Here is a 19,464-nt window from a genome sequence, read left to right on the forward strand (position 1 = left end):
TCCTTTGGTTGGGTTTGTGTTGCAGTGGATGCTGGTCTCTGTTAGCCACAGGCTGGGCAGTTACCTGCTCACAGCCAGCTTCTCTCTCATAGTAATTTTGCTATGAATGAGCAAGGAGACAGAAATGAACAGATTTCAAGGGCTGTGTCATGGATTTTTTTGAGATGCTGCTTTGTGATAGGATTCTTTTTAAAACAGAATAAACCCAAAACTTCCACTTGTGAAAAATAACCTATAAGATCTCTCATTAGAAGGTGTCAGAAGCAGGTTTCTTGCTCTGGGTGCTTTCCTCTGTGTTGTTAGATGCACGCTGCCTGTATGGCTGCTGCCATGCTGCTGCATGCTGAGACCACAGCATCCCTCCAGCTGTGGCAAGGCAGCAGTTGTCTACCTTTTAGCTTCATCCCCACGAGGGGACATCTCGTGACTCCTGTTCAAGAATACCAGTCAGGAGGGCAGTCCCAGTCAAGCTGTTAACGTTTTGGATGGTTTCACAAGGTGGTTCTGGTAGGTTTGTGGGGTTTGTGTGTGAACAACCTCATTTTAAATGGCCTGACTATTGCCATGTCCTTCAGAGTCAAAGAATGATCCTATTATCCAAGTATAGTGACATGGCCTTTGCGGTGGCAGCCTTTGAAGTAAAGCAGAAATAAGTGCTTCTAAAACAGCTCCTGGTTTTCTTCTCCTGATAAATGCATTTACAGGGCTGAATTCACATTATATGAAAAGTAAAATGCGCTTCCAAATCACTTCTGCCTTCTGAGACAATTTATGCTGCCCACTTCTTTCTCAGCAGGCTGCTGCACACAGAGCTTTTTGCCTCACCCTGTAGCTATGTTAATTTTCCTCTGAGTGTTGTACAGTTTCTGTTTTAAACACCCACCTTTTTGCACTAACTTGAATGAGCTATTGTGCCATTGTTGAGACAGATGACATCCAGTGCTCCCACGCTAGGAAGGAACTTGCAGTGAAGTTCCACGTGTTGGGGAACCTTCATTGTCAAAGGTTCTTTGCAGCAGGTTCTGCTGCTGAGCAGCACTGGAGGATCTTTCATCTTACTGCTGCTCTGTTGGCTGCTCACCTAACTCATCTGTATAGGAACCGTCATAGGATGCTGCTCATGGTTGGACTCGGTGGCAAGCTGCGGGTAGGGTGACTCGGTGTTGCTCGTTCTTCCTTTCAGCAATGGATAATCTACAAGAGCGAGCGCTCCACATCCGGAAGGTCCTTCTGAACCTGCCGAAGACCACTCTGATTGTAATGAGATACCTCTTTGCATTCCTCAATCAGTGAGTATCCTTGGGAGCACCGTGGCCCTTGGTATAAATGGCATAAATGGCAGAACCAACCTTAACGTTGCTGCATGGGATCTGAGCAACAGTTCAAGGTACAAGTGCCACCATAGCTTGCTTTTGAATCTGCCGTCCTGGCCTTTTGAGCCTTGCCAGAATTCATCCCAGTGATATGAATGCAATGTCAAGGAAGTTCCAGAAATGAAAGTGGATACGATTTAGGTGCAGAAAGCACAAAGCAGACCTTTCAAGCTCAGCTGTGATGATGTGTGATGATAGCAAATGATGAGGATGATGATGATGTTTTCTGCTGTTAACCCTCCTCCCCACTTCTGTCTTTGCAGTTTATCTCAGTTCAGTGAAGAGAACATGATGGATCCCTACAATTTAGCCATCTGCTTTGGGCCAACGCTCATGTCTGTGCCTGAAGGTCATGATCAAGTCTCTTGCCAAGCTCATGTCAATGAATTGATCAAAACCATCATCATCCAACATGAGAACATCTTCCCAGGACCGAGGGAACTGGAGGGTCCAGTGTATAGCAGAGGTGGAAACACCGAGGATTACTGGTAGGATAGAGGAGAGGATGAATGGGTGGATATTTATTTATGGATTAGCTGCCAAAATCTATCTTCTTTAAGCCATTACTTCTGGGGTTTTTCCCCTTCCTTCTTTGTTTTCTCTCCTGCTTTTGCCTTTTTCCCCTGCTTGTCTTGAGTGCCTTTGCTTCAGACACAGGGGTCACTCGCAGCTGAACCTGGAAAGCTTGTGCCATGGTTTAATTTCCAGGGCAGAGCTGCTGGTGGGGGAGGGAAGAGGCAGGAATGCAAAATCACCATTTCCATCCAGCTTAAAGCTCCCGGGGCCTGGCCGCGTGCGCAGCTTGAGAGGCACATCTGGAAGCAATTCAGGCAGTGCGGCTCCTGTCATCTGCGGTGGAAGGTTGGGGAGTGGGGGAAGGAAAGGAGGTGTTTGCTTTCCTACCGGCCAAGCTGCTCTCTCCCTCTGAAAAGGAGGAATGTTAACTTGTGTCCTGCTTCTCCCCCCCGGCTCCCCTTCCCTCCCCCAGTGTCGCAGGAATGCAAATGGTTATTTTCCTATGCTAAAATAAATCCAGTTTTGAAAGGCAGGCACTCTGGTGACAGAGCAAGCCTTGTCTGCCCAGCTTGCTTCAGGATAGCTTTAACTGTCAGCTTGCTCCACGTACGCGGGTGAGGAGGCTCCTCCAGACTAAGTGCTGTGTGCAGAGCACTTGCCAGAGCCTCTTTTGGAAGTGCTGTTAGTTTTACCCCTTACTCTGATGTTTTTAACTGATGTTATATGTGAAGGAATGGTAGAGAAAATGAAAGGGAAGAATCTTTGTGACCTGCAGGAAACACGTTCACTTTGCCAAGGGGTTTTGTCCCATAAGGTGAAGGGAAGCAGAATGTGACATGTTCAGCAAGGGTGAAGCCACACATGAGCATGCAGGAGGCAAAATGTCCTGGAAGGTAATAGTGATTTTCTGAAGGCATTCATTGCCTTTCCTGACCACCCAGACCTGAGGACCTATTAAGGAGAGGAGGGTAGAAGCAAGCAGAGGGGACTGCTTAAAGCCAGGAAGAAGCATCTGGTTCCCATTCAAGCCTTCTCATAGCCCTGGTATTTAGATAGCTGTTAGTTATTGCCCATAGGGCTTCTCACCACGGAGTGTGCAAAGCAGCAGAGAGAATCTTTGTACTTCAGCTGAATCATAGAATCCCAGAATGGTTTGGGTTCGAAAGGACCTTAAAGCCCATCCAGTTCCAAGCCCTTGCCACAGGCAGGGACACCTTCCACTAGAGCAGCTTGCTTCAAGCCCTGTCTAACCTGGGATGCTGCAGTGGGAAGCACTGGTTTCACCCCATGGCAGGGGGTTGGGAGTAGGTGAGCTTTAAAGTCCCTTCCAACCCAAACCATTCTATGAGTGTATCCCAGGGCTCACGTGACACAGAGACTCAGTCTGCGGCAAGGACAGGGGTGTTTTTGGTGGAAAGTGGTGTTGGAGGCATGGATAGGAGGAGGCACGTGGGTTTTGGCTGTGCGCATCATTACTTCACAGTCTGTGTGAAACTTTAGCTCTCAATGCTGTGTTCCTCTTGGGACTTCCATTTGGCTTCAAATTGTTCTGTAACTTTAGTAAGTAGCATAAAGGCTTCTTTTGTGCTTTTCCTTTCTGCTCCTGTCCCAAGGGAGCTGCTCATGGAGCTTCTTACCAAAACATAACCTTTGGTTGCCACTTGTTGTCTATTGATCCTGTCAAAGCTTTTCTTCATAAAGGAGTACTCTTGGTGGTTTAGGGGCTCTGTGGATAAAGATTTCAGGCATTTAATCCGGCTGTGGGAGTTGTTTGGTGAAACGAATGGGACAATTTAAGCTTGTGATAAAAGGGAAGGAGGGAGATGGCAGTGCAAGTATTTCAGACCTGGAAGTATCATTCTGAATTGAGGCATCGTTTCCCTCAGGAAGCAGCAGCTCTCTCATCAGTCATCTAATGGGCTGGTTACAGTGGAGAGTACAGCTGAGGGTGGGATTCTGGTGTGGCAGAGAGGAGCTAGACCCAGCATGCTGTCTGGCCTCTCAGCATCTCCAGAGGTCTGGGTTATAAGACCTGAAGTTGGACTTTCCTGGTAGCACACAAGAAGGTTATAATGAAGGTGTTCACTTGGCTTGATCACATGAAAACTTAGCTTGGTTTTCACTCACACTGGCTTAAGTCCATGCAAATGCATCCACAGAGTGTCTGTGGCAGTGGAACTCAGGTATTGGTGCTGAGGCACTGGAACAGGTTGCCCAAAGAAGTGGTAAATGCTCCATCCCTGGCAGTGTTCAAGGCCAGGTTGGACAGAGCCTTGGGCGACGTGATCTAGTGTGAGACATCCCTGCTATGGAGGATCTTAAGGCCTTTTCCTACCCACACCTTTCTATGATTCTCTGACTTCTGATGTAGATGTTCCTGGTTATCTTTGATTGTTGTAAATGAGGAAGCTCAATTTCTACCAGTGTAAATCACTGTCTCTTATTTCCTTCTGTAGTGAAAGCCCTCACGGGGAGAGAGCCTCAACAGAAGACTCTGTTCAGGACGTTACGGCTGAACACCACACCAGTGATGATGGTATGTGGAGTCTATTAGCTGCTTGGTTAACTGGTGCAACCTGCTGTGGGGGAGGCAGAGAAGACAGTGCCATGCAATTTAAGTTCAAGATGAAATCCAAATCAGAGTTTAAATTAGAATAGGCACTTGGAATGTCACCTGCAGCATTTGATGCCAAGAAGGGAAAGAGTATAGGATCAACAGGAATCTTTGCAATCTTATTTTGAAAGTCTACCTTCTTTTCAAGGGCATCTCAGCGTGACTGTTTGAGCTCATCTGTACCCTAGAAGGATCCTAGAGTTGGAGAGCCAAAGGCTGGATGTGTTTCAGCGCTCCCATCAGGTGGTGCCAGGCATTTCCCATTTGGGAAGCTTTGGCAAGGGAATTGGGAGGGCTCCAAGCCCCAGTGGTTCTGCTTTAAGGAAGCAAGCAAAATGAAATCAAAACCTGTTTGTCTTGCACTGAGAGCCAGATCTTAGGGTAGAGGGTCCTCTCTCATTGCGTCTCTTTGGGGAAACTCTGTTATGTGAGCAGTAAAAAGGGGTGCCGATGCTTGGGATTCTGTGGTATTTCCTAAGGAAAAGGTGATGCTTCAGTCCTTGAGTGTCTGTCATTGGTGCTTCCAAAGCTGCCTCCTGTGATGGGAAACGGCTGTATCCATGAGCCCCATCCAGAGCAGAGGAAAAGGTTATGTTACTGGTGTGAAATGGAGTTCCCCAGAATACTGACCAGCAGGTAAAGCAAACTGAGCAAAGCAGGGCACAAGATGGTTTTATTCTTGTGGTTTGGCCCCCTGCAGTTGTTCTGGGGTGGTTTTACTTGTGATGGCCTCAGTTGTGAAGGTGGGAAGCAGGGAGCATTCCCTTAGAATTAGGTGGCATCCTTTTTGAGCTGGCCTTGAGGAAGTTTTTTGATAGCCCTGCCATGTTCTGGGCTGCTTTTTGCTCTCTTTGCTCCAGCAGTTGCCTAACAACCCTTTCCTATGGCATTCCTGTGCTCCTGCTGGCTTCGTGGTGTTCACGCAGCCGTAACACAGTAAAGGATGTTGAGCACTGCTTAGCAATGCTGGAAATCCATTCTCCCTTGGCAAGGTCAAGCACTGTCACAGCAACTCCTCACCAAGGTTATTGGAAGGACACACAAAGCCTACAGGAGTGGAACATGAGTTCGCTTGAACAATATTCTTTCTGTAAAGTGTTAGCTTCTTAAAACCCCATGAGAACGTGTCCTTTGTGAGTTTGTACCTGAAGAAAGGGCAATTTCATTGCTGTAATGAAGGAAAGGCTAACTCATCCTGCCCTGTAAAGCCCAGGACTAAAGCCTGCAGCCTGGTGTGCACTTGCATTGTCTCTGATGGGATTTTTAGATCACTTCTGTGGCTGAGAGGGTGCAGCGATGAGAAAGTGAGCAGTTAGAGATGAAAGACACAGTTTTGCAGCCTCTGGAGCTACACTGCGTGGGGGCCCCGAGCAAGGTAAAATTTGGAGGCGTATTGGATGGAGTTCTGCAACCTACATGGAATATTCCATAGGAAGCATTTGGGAAGGAGCGTTTGGCACTGAAGCAGAGGAGGGAGCTGGGCCTCTATCTCTTACAGGGAGCAGAGCAAGGGCTGGCTAAGGAGTATCACATCCTTCTAATGGAGCTGTGCAGTGGCACACCTCGGACACACTTCTCAGAGGTGCAGCATACAACTCCAGCATGAATGTCGTTAGGTTTTACTCACTCCTTCAGTGTTCAGATGTGAAGCACTTGCTCCTTTAGCTCTTTGGTGAGGCTGACACTCATCCCTCTAAAGTGAATCTGTCCTCCCAGCCGCCTTCATCGGAGGAAGGAATCAGTTTTGGGGTGGGGGGAGAGGTTGTGTTTTACAGAGCACCAGTGCTGTTCACCATCAGCCTCCAGTGAGTGGACACTCTGGTTTGAGACAGGCATGAGAGGTCGGAAATGCTCCAAGACAAGCAGGTCGTGTGTCTGTTAAATTATGGGGATGAGTGGAAAGATTTTAAGCTGCTGCTTTCCTGTGCAGGCTGTCAGACTGGCAGGGATGGTTGGTTGGCTTAGCCTTACTGCTCCTCATTCACACAGCTCTCTTCTCTCTGAGCAGAAGTGTAGTAGGAAAAAGCTACTGGAAATTAGAGGCTAAAATCACTTCTCTGGCTGAAAGCCAAAGTCCTAAAAAGCAAATTGGAAACATAAGAAACCTGAGTGGTGCACTCATCTGGAACAATAAACACATCTTAATGAAACAGATGGAATTTACCAGGTCCCATCCCCTTCGTGAATGGAGGGGACACCAAAACCCAGCGTTAGCTTTTCCCTAGTGTTGGGAAGCAGCTGTCTCCAGAGCAGAACAGGCAAGAGGAATGAAGGGGCCAAACCCAGATAACCGTGTGCTTTGGGGAGTCTGGAGAGAGGGGGCTCTTGCAGGCTGCAACCATGGGCCAGGCTCTTCTCACCCCTGCAAATCTCCCTCTGGTTGCTGAGGGCTGATAAGAGGGTTCGTGAGAGGCTGACCACAGGCTTACCTGAATGTGTGATTTGAATCCTGGCTGTCTGGTTTAGTAATGGATGGATTTACACCAGTTCCTCAAGCCCAGTTACTGCCTTGCCTGCCAATGGGTACCTTGGAGGTGTAATTCTGGAGTGTATGCTCTCCCAGTTGTAAAAGCTGTGGCTCATGTTTGGCCTTTCTGTCCTTCTGGCTGGCTCTTGCACTGCAGAAGCTTCCATGATGCAGAGGAGATCTCAGTATGAAAGAGCTTCTTTTCCTTGTCCAGGAAGAGCAGCCACAAATCTCTTTCTCCAGGGAAGAACTCAATCTCCATGGACTCCTCAGCTCTGTTAAAGCTCCTTTAAAGTAATTAGAGGCTGAGGTCTGCTGGGGCTGTGTGCTTGGGCTCATCTCCATTCTCCTGCTTCCTGCCTAGAATCAGGAGCTGCCTTAATGTATATTTAGACTGAACCAATGGCAGATTTTTCTAAGCCTTAAAAATAATCCACATGAATTTCATATGGATTTTCCTGAGCATCTGAATGCCCATATTGTCCCTCTGTATAATAGCAGAGTCCTGCAGGGACCCAGATTAGTGCCTGGTTGCAGGCACAGCATGGCTGTAGTTCAGATTCCAGGAGCGGTTGGATTCAGAGCAGGGTAAGCAGCTCCCAGCGCAGTGGTGCTGAGCATGGCGTGGTGCTGGGGGAGCAGCTTGCCCTCCTGAGGCTGCACAGACCACGGCCATGGAGGCATTGCGTGTTTTCCTTAACCTCCATGGATGAATAGCACTGCCTTCCACAGAGCCTGAATCCGGTCTCCTGGGTCAGGTGAACCTCACAGGCAGCAGAAACTTCCTTCTGAATGGATGCTTTATTTCCGAAGCAGCTTGGAAGGAGAGCATGTTTCTCCTCCCTAAATGCTAATAACAACTCCTGCCTGCCCAGGAGGTTTACTTTAACTGCCTTGAAGAAAGCAGACCACAGGCAGCTTTTGTCTGGACCCATACGTGGTTGCTCCTCAGCTTTGGTGTTTTATGTCATTGGGATACTGATTCTGCCATTGCCACTTCCATCCTGGTAGATTTGAATTGCTGAAAGTGGTTTCTGACTTGGGAAATGGGAATATGTCCATCCCGTAAACATTAGGGGAATGCTGAAATAGCAACGTCCTCCTGTTATGGGGGTTCCCCTCTGAATCTTGCTGCTTCAACCCTCTGCTGCCTTAAGAAGCAACATTTTATCCTCTTCCATGCTCTCATCAGAAGCTATTTTCTGGTAGGTTTAAACTGTTGAATACTTACCTGAGCCCAAGTGTTTAGTGAATTATTGTTTATTCCCTTCTATCTCCTAGAGTGTGAGCCCATAGAAGCGATAGCGAAGTTCGACTACATTGGCAGGACTGCACGAGAGCTGTCCTTTAAGAAAGGAGCTTCTCTCTTACTCTATCAGCGGGCCTCAGATGACTGGTGGGAGGGACGCCACAATGGAATTGACGGCCTTATTCCTCATCAGTATATCGTCGTTCAAGACACGTATGTTACCCTTGAAAGCCCATCAGAAATCAGGCTCTCTCATTTGAAAGACAAATAATAACTCTTAAGAGAAAGATGCTAGCACAGTGCTGTTGTCCTGTATGTGTGCTCGCAGAAATACGCGGTGCTGCGATTGAAAATCACTGCTGTTGGTCCTGTTTGGGTTGTGATTTCCTTCCCTCCTCCTTCCTAGTGAGGATGGTGCCTCCGAAAGATCCAGTCCGAAGTCCGAGATAGAAATAAACTCTGAGCCACCGGAAGAAAAAGTGACGGCTCGAGCTGGTGCCAGTTGCCCAAGTGGGGGTCACGTCGCGGATATTTACCTTGCAAACATCAACAAGTAAGAACAGCCTTGCATTATTATACTTGAACTGTACACATCTTGGTAATGGGTCCAGGAAAATGCTTCCTTCCCTGGCAAAGGTGAACTAATGAGCGCTGCCACTGTTTTAATCTGCTTCCCCCTCTTCTAACTCGATCACATTTTGCTGTCCCCTCTTTCTGTGTCATCAGCGTGGCCAATGTTCATTTAAAATCCCACTGGCTTCTCCTCCCTCTCTCGAAGGTGCCATCTGTTCCCTCTTGCCCAAATATGTCCTATTTTCTAAGCTCAGCACACAGAGCAAGGGAGGGGAATAGCGGAATGAGTTCTTGTAATCATGTGTTCCCATTCGTTATCCTGTCCTGTGATTTGTTATGTCTCATTTACAGTTAACATGCTTTAGTTTATGGGGTGGGCGGCAATTCCTGCAGAAACTAGTGTCACATTCCGTGCTGAATGACATAGCCTCAGCCCACCATCTGGCATTGCCTGTAACATTCTTTGTTTCTCCAGCACTTCTCACCTTAGGTTACTAACCATATGCTTGCAGTGCAACAGCACACCTCCCTGTTGCTAACTTTACCTTCTCAACCAGAATTTGTTACTTTAGCCAAGATTCAGCATAGTAGAACCCCTGTGTAATTAAGCTAGTAACAGACTAAATACCTTGTTCTGATTTATTCTAGACCAGGCTTATCCCCCATATCTCTCTGATTATTTCTTTAGTAGTAAAAAAACCCCACCTCTCTTTATTGTGCAGTGAAGATATTAACATGAAATTACAGTTTGATGGGAGTGGATGTTTTTACCCTTCAGTTAATGTAACAGAATGTGGTTTATCAAGGCATTAACAGAAATGAATCCTTTTTAAAGGTTTGGACCTGCTCGTGTCCTACACAGAGCCTGGTCCTTAGTTTATGGGTGTATAATGAACAGACCTGTGTTGGAGCTTCAGCATCTGCTGGTTTTGGTAGTGTTGTGTGTAGTGTTGTATGTAGTGTCTTTAAGCAGCCTGGGTAATGTCCACTCCCGTATTTTTTCCCTTTCCTAGGGAAACTGATATTTAGCAATAGTAGCATAAGACTCATTTTGTTGTTTTTTCTTTAGGAATGAATCTTCTGACCTATGTGTGAACAGACTTGAGCAAAATTAAATCAGATGGTTTCGCAATGACAGTTGTGCCACCCACTGAATTATTATTTGGATGCCAAAATCCTACTGGAGTTAACACTTTCTTGCAGTTACTCATGGGGCTGGTGCTATATATAAATGGATCCTTCCCTGTATAATGGATGCCAAGCTTCAGACCTATGGCATAAAGTATTCTGCTGCATTGGCCTTCATATGATTTGAGTGGAATCGTGCTGTCAGACCGCATGGTGCTGGGGTAGAAACTAAATTGTTTGGACCAGCTCATCCATTTGACATCATGGTTTGGTGTATCTGTAGCCCTACACAGATAATGCCTTGTGGTGCTGCTAAAGCAATGAAAAAGAAACATCTCTTACCACCAGCAAATACTGGAAATTGTCATTAACCCCAAGCTAAGGGGTTCTTTGCTTATCAGTCTCTGAAAATAACAACTTGATGCCCTGGGCCAGGAGCTTAGTAGACTTATACTGTGTCCTCCAGTCAAAAATTGTAGCTCTGCTCTTCTAATGTAATAAAAACACATCATCAAAACCTGTCGATGGCACAGAGGGTTTTTTTTTGTTCAAATACAGATCCTTTTCCTCTTGACCAAGTTAATTCCATCCGAGATCTCTGTTTTTGTTATGAATGTGCACAGCTGCCAGAAACTCAGTCTCGTTGTTAGAAGTGTTAAACTGGAATGATTTCACTGTTTCCACAAAGACTCCTAAAATCCCGGGTGTATTTGTAATCTGGGCATCTTCGTGTCTCTTCCCATTGTCCTCTGTGTTGTTTTGGGGGGATATCTTCAAATGACAGCCCGTTACGTGTACCTGCTTGTATTGATTTGTTTTGCTTTTGTGACTGAAGGCAAAGAAAGAAACCAGAGTCAGGCAGCATCAGAAGAGCCTTCCGTCAAAGTGACAGCCATGGACTAGGTAGTTCAATGGCAGAACCAGCCTCCCCAGGAGCCATAGCCGGTTCCAGACCCTCATCTCAGCCCATTATGAGCCAAAGTCTTCCCAAGGAGGTTCCAGATAAATGCTCCATCAGTGGCCATGGCAGCCTCAATTCTATCAGCCGACACTCGTCTCTGAAGAACAGGATAGACAGCCCCCAGATCCGGAAAACTGTGACCGCAGGGAGGTCCAAGAGCTTCAACAACCATCGGCCCATGGACCCTGAAGTTATTGCACAGGTAAATGGGAGTGCTTTGCCTTAGATTTGTTTTGGAAACTTGAAGGATGCTGGATACAATGAGACGTTTTAATGCGAGTCTGATACAATCTCTTCTCCCTTCCCTTCTCTCGATGCAGTATTAACTTACTGCGCAGCTTGAGTCTAGTCTTTCAAGCTCGCTTTCTGTAAGTCACTGAGACTGCTTTCATGAGCAAAGATAAACACTCAGGTCCTTCCTCCATCAAAAACTTGGTACTGTTCATGCTTCAGAATTTAGTTTCAACAATAAAAATGTCCAGTTCAGAACGCTACACGTATTTCAAAGCTGTCAGCAGAAAATGAAGCTATCCTGATTTCAAGACATGTGAAAAGTAAAGTACTTAGTGTCATTTTAACAGTCTCCTGTCAGTTGTGCAAACTTGCCTGTGGTTAGACACTGAAAGCATGTGGAGTCATACAGTCAAAATAAAAGCAGGCTGCTGAGCTGTACAGGGCATCTTTATATGCTTGCAGGGTTCACTGCATGATTGGAAACCAACTTTGAACATGATACTGCTAGTTTTCATTAGTTATTTCTTCAGACAAGTGCCTTGAAACGAGGGCAGGCTACTGATGCTTGTGCAGCTGTGCTCAGGCTTAGCAGAACTCTGCCTCTGGGACTGGCTCCGTACCCCCGCCAGGTAACAAGGAAAGTCAGCTCTGTGTCCAGCTCCGGGGCCTCAACACAAGAGGGATGTGGAGCTGTTGGAGCAAGTGCAGAGGAGGCCGCAGAGATGCTGCGAGGGCTGGAGCAGCTCTGCTCTGGAGCTGGGCTCCAGGCTTTTCAACAGAAAACAGTCAAAAGTCAGGCTTTGATTTGAACAAGGTACAGCTACTGACGGGGTGAATGATGCGAACAGTACAGATTTCCTTCTTCCACGAAGGATCTTCCCCTTCTCCCTCTCCAAGCTGTTAGATGTGCCTGCACACGCATGTTGCCTGTACCAACTGTTTCCAGTATGCGATGGATCTATCTAAAGCCAAGGAATGTTTGGCTCTCGGATTACAAAGCCCTGGGAGACCCAACTTCTCTGCCTGGTTCAGGAGTCGGGAGGTTTCTAAGGAGCTGGGGGAAGAGATGTGAAAATTAAACTTAATTCTTATTGACAAAACAGCAACACCAAGTAATAAATAAGATCCAAACCAAAACCTGATCCGTCTTCTGATGGGAGGTTGTATTTTGCTGGGTTAATATCTTTAGCCCGTTTGTTACAGTGGAATTATAAGGTTCTTGTTTTCATCTTTCTTTGTCCTTCCGAGGCTTTGGTTGACACAAATCAATTCCTTTGTTTTTTCAATTACACTTTAACTGTTTGGTCTCCTCTTGCTGCCAGAACCTGAACTCCATTGTTCTTGTTGGAGAAGAGTCTGGGGAGAAAAAGGAAAGAGGAGGAGGGGGGAAAAGAGAGAAAAGGAGGGGGGGGAAAGAGAATAAAAGAGGGAGGAAGATAGAAGGAGGGGAAAGCTGTGTTAAGTGAGTGTTTCTCTTTGCCCTGTACTCTCTATTCAAACACCAACCCATCATCATCGTGCATTTTACATATTTTCCCTAACTTCATAAGTAAAATGTGCCTGGCCTCAAGATAGACTCGGGGTGTCAGATTACTGACTCTGGCTTCCTCCACCATTCCTTCCCTCATTTACCTTCCCCACCCCCTGAAAAACCTCTGAGGAAGCTCCAAAGCTGCAGCCAAACCGTGAGTCAGAGCCAGGCTGAGCTCCTCTGCTCTCCGGTGCATGCGGAGCTCCGGTGGGCTCAGCGCGCACAGGCTTGAGCCAATGCATAGATCCTGCTTACAGCCAGGCCTCAAGTCTGTCTCCTTAAGTTGTTCTTATCAGGGACATCTCCTTATCAAGTTTATCTCCTTAAGTGCTCCTTGTATTTGTTAGTAACTGTAATACCTTAGAAGAGGAACAAGTGCCAACTGCAGTTTGATAGAATCAACCAGGCTGGAAAAGACTTTTAAGATCAAGACCAACCTGTACCAGCACCGCAAGGCCACCACTGAACCCTTCTGACCTGGGTTCGGACAACTTGGACAGCAGGAAAACCAGCCAAAGCACACAAAGATTTCAGCAGTTGGTGTGTGCTCCATCAGTCAGTGTCAAAAGCATCAAGCTTTTCTTCAAGAAATTTACTCCCCTGAATCTCATGTGCCAAATAAAGTACAAGAATGGGTCCTCATACTTTGAATCCCGTGGTTTTTTGTTTGTTGCTGTGTTTTGGGGGATTGTCTTAGAAGTCCAAGCAGCACCAGGACCAGTAAAGGACCAGATTAGCATTGAGACAGTGCTAGCAATGACTTTGCTCCCTGATATGGAAAATGTTAGTGCTTATTGGCTTCAATATGTACTGCTGTGTAGTTTGGCATGGGTTTTGCGTTGACACCTAAAGGTCCTTGCCCTGCCGGTTGATTGGAGTTGTTGGTGTTTAGAGGCTGAAAACAACCACGTTGCTCTCAAAGACTGCCTTTTATCTCTGTATTCACGTGTCTGGGTTCTGGCCCTCACTCGGTTCCTCTTTTGTGTTTGCAGGATATTGAAGCCACCATGAACTCTGCTCTGAACGAGCTGCGGGAGCTGGAGAGGCAAAGCAGCGTCAAGCACACACCAGACGTTGTCCTCGACACCCTGGAGCCTTTGAAAACGTCTCCAGTGGTGGCCCCCACCTCGGAACCCTCCAGCCCTCTGCACACTCAGATCCTCAAGGACACTGAACCAGCTTTCCAGCGCAGCGCCAGCACCGCCGGCGACATCCCCTGCACCTTCCGGCCCGTGAAGTCAGTGAAGATGGCCACGCAGGTGAAACCTCCGGCCACGCGGCCCAAGCCCACGGTATTCCCTAAAACCACCGCCACGAGCCCCGGCGTTGCCTCCTCTGCGCCTCAGCAGCCTGCTGACAAGTCCTGTACTGTCTGAGGAGCTCCACGCTGCTGCTCCGTGGATACAACTGTGTCGTTTCGGATGAAGAGACTCTGCTAAAAGACATGAAACTTCCTATTTAACTCCTGCTTTTGAACTGAAGGTTAGTTGCAAACTGCTCCTTCCTGCTGGGAGCACTTCCTGGGAGTGAACTAAATGGTAACAACCTCATCCCGTGTACCCGCATCAGGGATGTCCGTCAGGCTGCGCTTCGGAAATCCGGGATCGGGTCACTGTGAAGCTGAGGAGGAAAAAATACACACGCAAAGTGATGAGTTGGATCTTGGTTTCTAGTTGATGCCTTGTTCAAGTGTTTGGCCACTGAAGAGAATACTCAGTGGCGTCCTGTTTTGAATACTGGTGTAGTGACTTCTATATTCTGTGTTTCATTTATCACAGGGAAACAATAGGATAGATTGTAGTCTACTGCATGTTTTGGTGCCACTGGTTACGTGGAGCTTGGACATGCCCCTTTCTTGTGCATTCTTACTATGATTACGTCTCTCGCTGGTGCCACGGTGGTGAAGGGTCTCTCTCAACATCCATCCCATCCTCGGGTTTTGTTTGTTTGCTTGCTCCCCCCAGGGCTGGGGCTCTTGGCCATCCAGCCTCATGCTTTCGTTGACACTTGTCATGAAGAATAGTTCACTCTGGAGCACTCTTAGGCTTTGTGGAGTTCTGTGTAATCTGTGTCTGTGCAAATACAAACAAACATGTTCCTGAGGTTTAGGAGCAGAAGAAAGAGCCCAGTTGTTGCTTATGGACAGTGTAGCTGTTCCCCCCCCCTTTGCTCTCCCATATTTAAACCCAGCTCTGCTGTTTCTCAGTGTGATTTTCAGCCCGTAGGCTATGATGTGGTGTGTGGTCTCGGGAGACTGAATGTACAAACAAGTTAACTTTTGGAAACTAAGTGTACTCTGATGGGAGTTCATTTCCTAACGCACACATTCTTGTTTTGATCATACATCAGGATGGATCCTTACCAAAATCCCTCTTCCAAGCACTGTAAAAACTTCAACCCAGAAGTTCTCAAGCTTTGTTATCTTCTCCCTCTCCCTGGTTGCAAACGCTTTGATTGGTGCTTGTGACCACTGTGAACTGCTTTAGGGATCTCTGCTCTCATAGAGCAGTGTAGGAGATGCTGCTGAGGACAGTGATGGGACAGCATGCAGCTTCTGTGTGGCTTCCGTACATGCTCATTGCGAGGCTGGCATGCCTCCATAGGACTAAGACATGGGAATGAGTGCTTAGGACTTGTATTTGTACGGCAGGCAGCAAATGCTTCAGCCTCTAGCAGGCTGCATGAACTCTTTTGTACTCTACTGAGAATCTTCCGTAATGCTGACATTCATTTAATGAAGCAAAATAAAAGGCATGTGCCACTTACAATGGTGAAGATCCCACAGTCCTGCAGGAGAGGAGACTCTGGATGACCCTTGGTTCACCTCCTTCCCAAGCTCTTCTGGGATTTAAATGAAACCCTGCCCTGTTTTCATCACATAAATTCAGGCAAGGACAAGAGAAGCAAAGTCATTTTTGTCTCCCATTTTGCTTTGAAATCTGTGGGTTTCTCACCCTTGGCTTCCTTGTGACTGCAGTGGTGTTTTCAGTAGCACTTGGGAATTCAAAAAAGAAGAAACAGAGCTCGCATTTCCAAGAGCAGGTTCTGAAATGTGCTCTTATGCTTCATTTAGGATAGGACTCTGAGAAAAGGGCAGGGGGTTACTGGGTCCCTGTCCATCCCCCCACGCACACCCCCCTCTACAGAAGTTATATATCCATGTTGAGGATGGCTTTTAGAAACACCAGCGTTCTCTGTGCCCTACAATTGGGGAACAGCAGGAAGATTTCCATGAGAACACTGTTATCCATTCCTCCTTAGCTCATCTGTAGCAGCCATTCCCCTTGGGAAGCGCCGCGGTACGTGTGTGACTGTCACTGGACCATGCCCCGTTCCTCCTGCAGGGGAAGCTCCCCACCAGTGTGACCAGCGACCTTTGCTCTCAGGTTCTGATGGACTTTTGCCACCAAGGAATCACTTGTTCTTTTGGGGAAAACTAGGATTAAACTTGCAATTTTTTGCTCAGGCAGAACTTCTGGCATTTCCTTTTAAGTAGGGAGGTTTTGGGTTTGTTTTCCTCTTGGTCATGAATGACCCAAGTTAATCTGTATCAAGAGCAGGCTCTCTGTACATTTACTTTGGCTCATTTGTAATGCCTTATTTTCTTTAGACTTTTATGCCTAGCAGTCGTGTTTCTAAGAATTAAGTGTCCAGCCACGCACAGCACATTTGGAGGAGATGCTCTTTTCTACCTTTGAGGTCTGAAGTATGAATGGAAATTGAGATTTAACAAAACAATAAGACTTCAGGTTACTGTAACAGCAACTGTCTGTATCTGAATTACTGTGCTTATCTCTAGCATCCACAGCTTGGGGACAATCCTACTGTCAAGGGGAATGTGCTTAGCAGGATAACCTGTCCCTTGAGCAACTCAACTGGAATTTTGGTGTGCACTGTAATTGGCACTTCCACTTGACAGCAAGCAATACAGCAGGCTGAACTCATCCTTCCTCTGCCACGGGCTCCGGGTCTGGCCAACCAGCAGGAAATTCACACACGCACACACATGGGAGGATAAAGGACACAGAAAGGAACTTCTGAGCTTGTCTTCTTCACCCTGTGAACGTACAAGGCTGGGAGAAGTTGCCACAAGTGGTTTACAACCAGTTGCTGCGGGAGAGGTGGGAAGGAGAAACTGGAAGTGTCAGCGCCACTCCTTGCAAAGCCAGTGGGCATCTCATTGAAGAGACCAACATAGGGTGGCCAAGTACGACACGGTGGTTTGCCTGAGGAGGTACCAATGTTACTTCATACTCAGAAGAAATCTCAGCTCTTCCGTGGAGATTCTCTTTCATGACTTGTATGTAATGTTTGTGTCAAATATCAAGACAAGAAGTGTTTGATAACTGGAATAATGTCTGTCTGTTTGATAGTGCTTTGTATGAACAAAGGATTCTTGTTCAACAGATGCTGGATTGAAATAATCCAAAGCACCGCTTTTAAAATAGAATACCATTTTAGATGATCAATCTTCATCGTTTCGGAAGCTCGATCCTTTCATGTTTTCTCTCCCGAGTTGGGAATTGAGCAGCGTGGTTCAGCAGTTGCTGAATTCCTGCCTCTCCAAGGTAATCCAAAGGCTCGTGGTTTAGCAGTTGTAAAGTTGTTCTTCATGTCAAAGCAGTGGGACATGAGCAAGCTCTCACTTTTCTCTGTACTGGCTATCTTGTTGCAATGAAAATGATGAAATCATTAGGGTGCACTGTGACAGCAGCAGAAAATCCTTGTATATGTATGTATTTTGATACCTGTTCCAAAAGAGTCTTTGGGTTTCCTGTGATGAATACCTCATGTGTTGGGTTTGGGGAGTTTTATGTTGCTTTCTTTGTTGATTTAATTTTTAAGGCAAGATTGTTCTTGCACGAAAGTAGGTTAAGATAACCGAGTTCTCATTTATTTACCGAATCAAAACCCTTCGGAGCTGGGCAAGGAATTCCATCTGTCATGATTCCCACCTCGCCGTTTGCCTCCGTGCTTGCAAGAACTCTAGCAATATTATAAGACAAAAAGAGGTCGTTGCAGATGGAGTTTGCTGCCTTATTTCTCTTCTTCTGTGTGTCAAACCCTCAGATTCGTTCAAGAGATGTTCTTCAATAGAAGTAAATGTCTCTGGTGAGCACTTCAGCTCCTTTCTGTAGGTGTACCTGGGTGTGGATGCTCTGTCACCTGGTGAAATCCATATTGAGGGAAGAGGTAAAGGAGATGATGCTCTCAGCAGGGTGTAGCTCAATAGTAAGGCAATGGTAAGGATGGAAAACACCCCTTGAGACGATTTCTGTTCAATTTGGGAAGACATTGAAGTGTTGGGCCCCAATCCAGCCCCAATCTGCCTGTTGCCCCTTGGGGTTCAGGATGTGAGGCTGCTGCAGTGGGGCAGGTTGGGGGTACCAGCAATGGGGAGGGTCAAGCCCTGACTGCATTTACTCACGGGTCTGTGAGCTGCAAGGTAGGAAAACCGCTTTAAAAGGAAGAATCAAAGGAAAAGTGAAGCATTTGGGCACTTCCATCACTAAGGAGCATGAACAGAACAGAAAATGGGTTTAACAACTTGGGGCTTGATGTACTTGGAGATCCAGATTGCCCATTAGTCACTTGGCCTTGGCGAACATCTCACCAGCATGGTTATAGACATGAAGCTGTCTCCCTAGCAGACTGGTAGCGCTGGAGGCCTTCATGGGAGGCAGCGACGTTCTCTCTGGGATGAATATTGTTCCCTGTGGAATCTTCCAGCCTCCAGGTCTGGAAGAAGGCCACGTCCTCACTGGCGCTCTCGACTGAACTTTGGGGTTTGAGCTGAACGTATCACTTTGGAAGAGAATCCTCTCTTTGGATCAGCTTTCTGCTTGCCTCTGTCTGTGTGTGACAGCCTGGTACTTGAAAATCAACCTACCTGACCCGCTGCCTTGTGCCCACCAGAAGGCAGATGAATTGTTTTCCAGGATTGCTTTTAGGAGTCTGATTTTGGTGGATCTGAAGATGCCAAAACTGCAATTCAAGACCTGGAAAACGCAAGGTTTCTTTTTTAGTCTGGTTTTTTTCCTGTTCTATTTTGTGCTTCCTGTAACGTAGTTTGAGACAAGAGTGGTGGTGTTCAACCACAGGCCAAAAAGAGGTGAAGGTGGAGAGGGAGGCAGCTCCCTACTATCTAATACTTGATATCCCAAGCTTCATACAGGGTAAACATTTAGCAGTTTGCAATGGGAGCAAGAGATGGACTCTTCCTTTTCAAGGCACTAGAGTAACCTTACTGCTGACGGGGACTTCACCAGCCTTTCCTCTCCAGCCCTGGACTTGGAATGACTGAAGTCCAGCGGGATGGACTCGTGAGAGTGCCAAACTGCTGGAGCAATACTCGAGAGCAGCAGGTTCCTCAAGCCCAGCTCCATGTAGCCAGACGAGGGCAGTTCTTGAAAGCCACCTCTGATGTGTTCCACAGGAGCGTGGTGGTTCCTGGGTCTGCTGTAACATAGGGAATTTGGGTGGCAAAGTGGAGAAATGTGTGTTTTCTCTGTTGGTCTGAACCCTGGGCCCGGCGGTCGCGGGCTCCTTGGGTTTAGGGCTTTATTAGCGGTTGTCTAATGGTGGGATGGAATGTTCTTGCTAAAACAGTTTCCATTGTTTCATGTCTTCTACACCACTATATATACGGTGTATATATTAAACTGTGTAAAGTTGTACTTTGTATATAGAACTCTGTACAATATGGAGGTACATCCCTTTTTTTGTTTTCCTTTTGGTACAGTATTGTACAGTATTAGGAGTAAACGTGTTGGAAATGTTAAATCCATCCTGGGGCGACGCAATGTATCCATTGTCAT

At 46.8% G+C, this 19,464-nt stretch overlaps 1 protein-coding gene across 3 annotated transcripts in view; it reads left to right on the forward strand.

Moving 5' to 3' along the window:
• SRGAP2 (SLIT-ROBO Rho GTPase activating protein 2) overlaps window positions 1-14,022 on the forward strand; it is a gene marked incomplete at both ends in the record, with an annotated part of 86,318 nt that extends 72,296 nt beyond the window's left edge. For all 3 annotated transcript variants that reach the window (XM_080632946.1, XM_080632944.1, XM_080632945.1), the window contains 7 exons: window positions 1,184-1,289; window positions 1,637-1,861; window positions 4,346-4,425; window positions 8,252-8,432; window positions 8,626-8,772; window positions 10,756-11,083; window positions 13,639-14,022. In XM_080632946.1, the coding sequence (XP_080489072.1) occupies window positions 1,184-1,289; window positions 1,637-1,861; window positions 4,346-4,425; window positions 8,252-8,432; window positions 8,626-8,772; window positions 10,756-11,083; window positions 13,639-14,022 (1,451 nt within the window). The remainder of the gene's footprint in view (window positions 1-1,183; window positions 1,290-1,636; window positions 1,862-4,345; window positions 4,426-8,251; window positions 8,433-8,625; window positions 8,773-10,755; window positions 11,084-13,638) is intronic.
• Between the last annotated feature and the right edge of the window lie 5,442 nt (window positions 14,023-19,464).

This window comes from Psittacula echo, assembly GCF_963264785.1.
Source record: "Psittacula echo genome assembly, chromosome: 22".
Lineage (NCBI taxonomy): Eukaryota > Metazoa > Chordata > Aves > Psittaciformes > Psittacidae > Psittacula > Psittacula echo.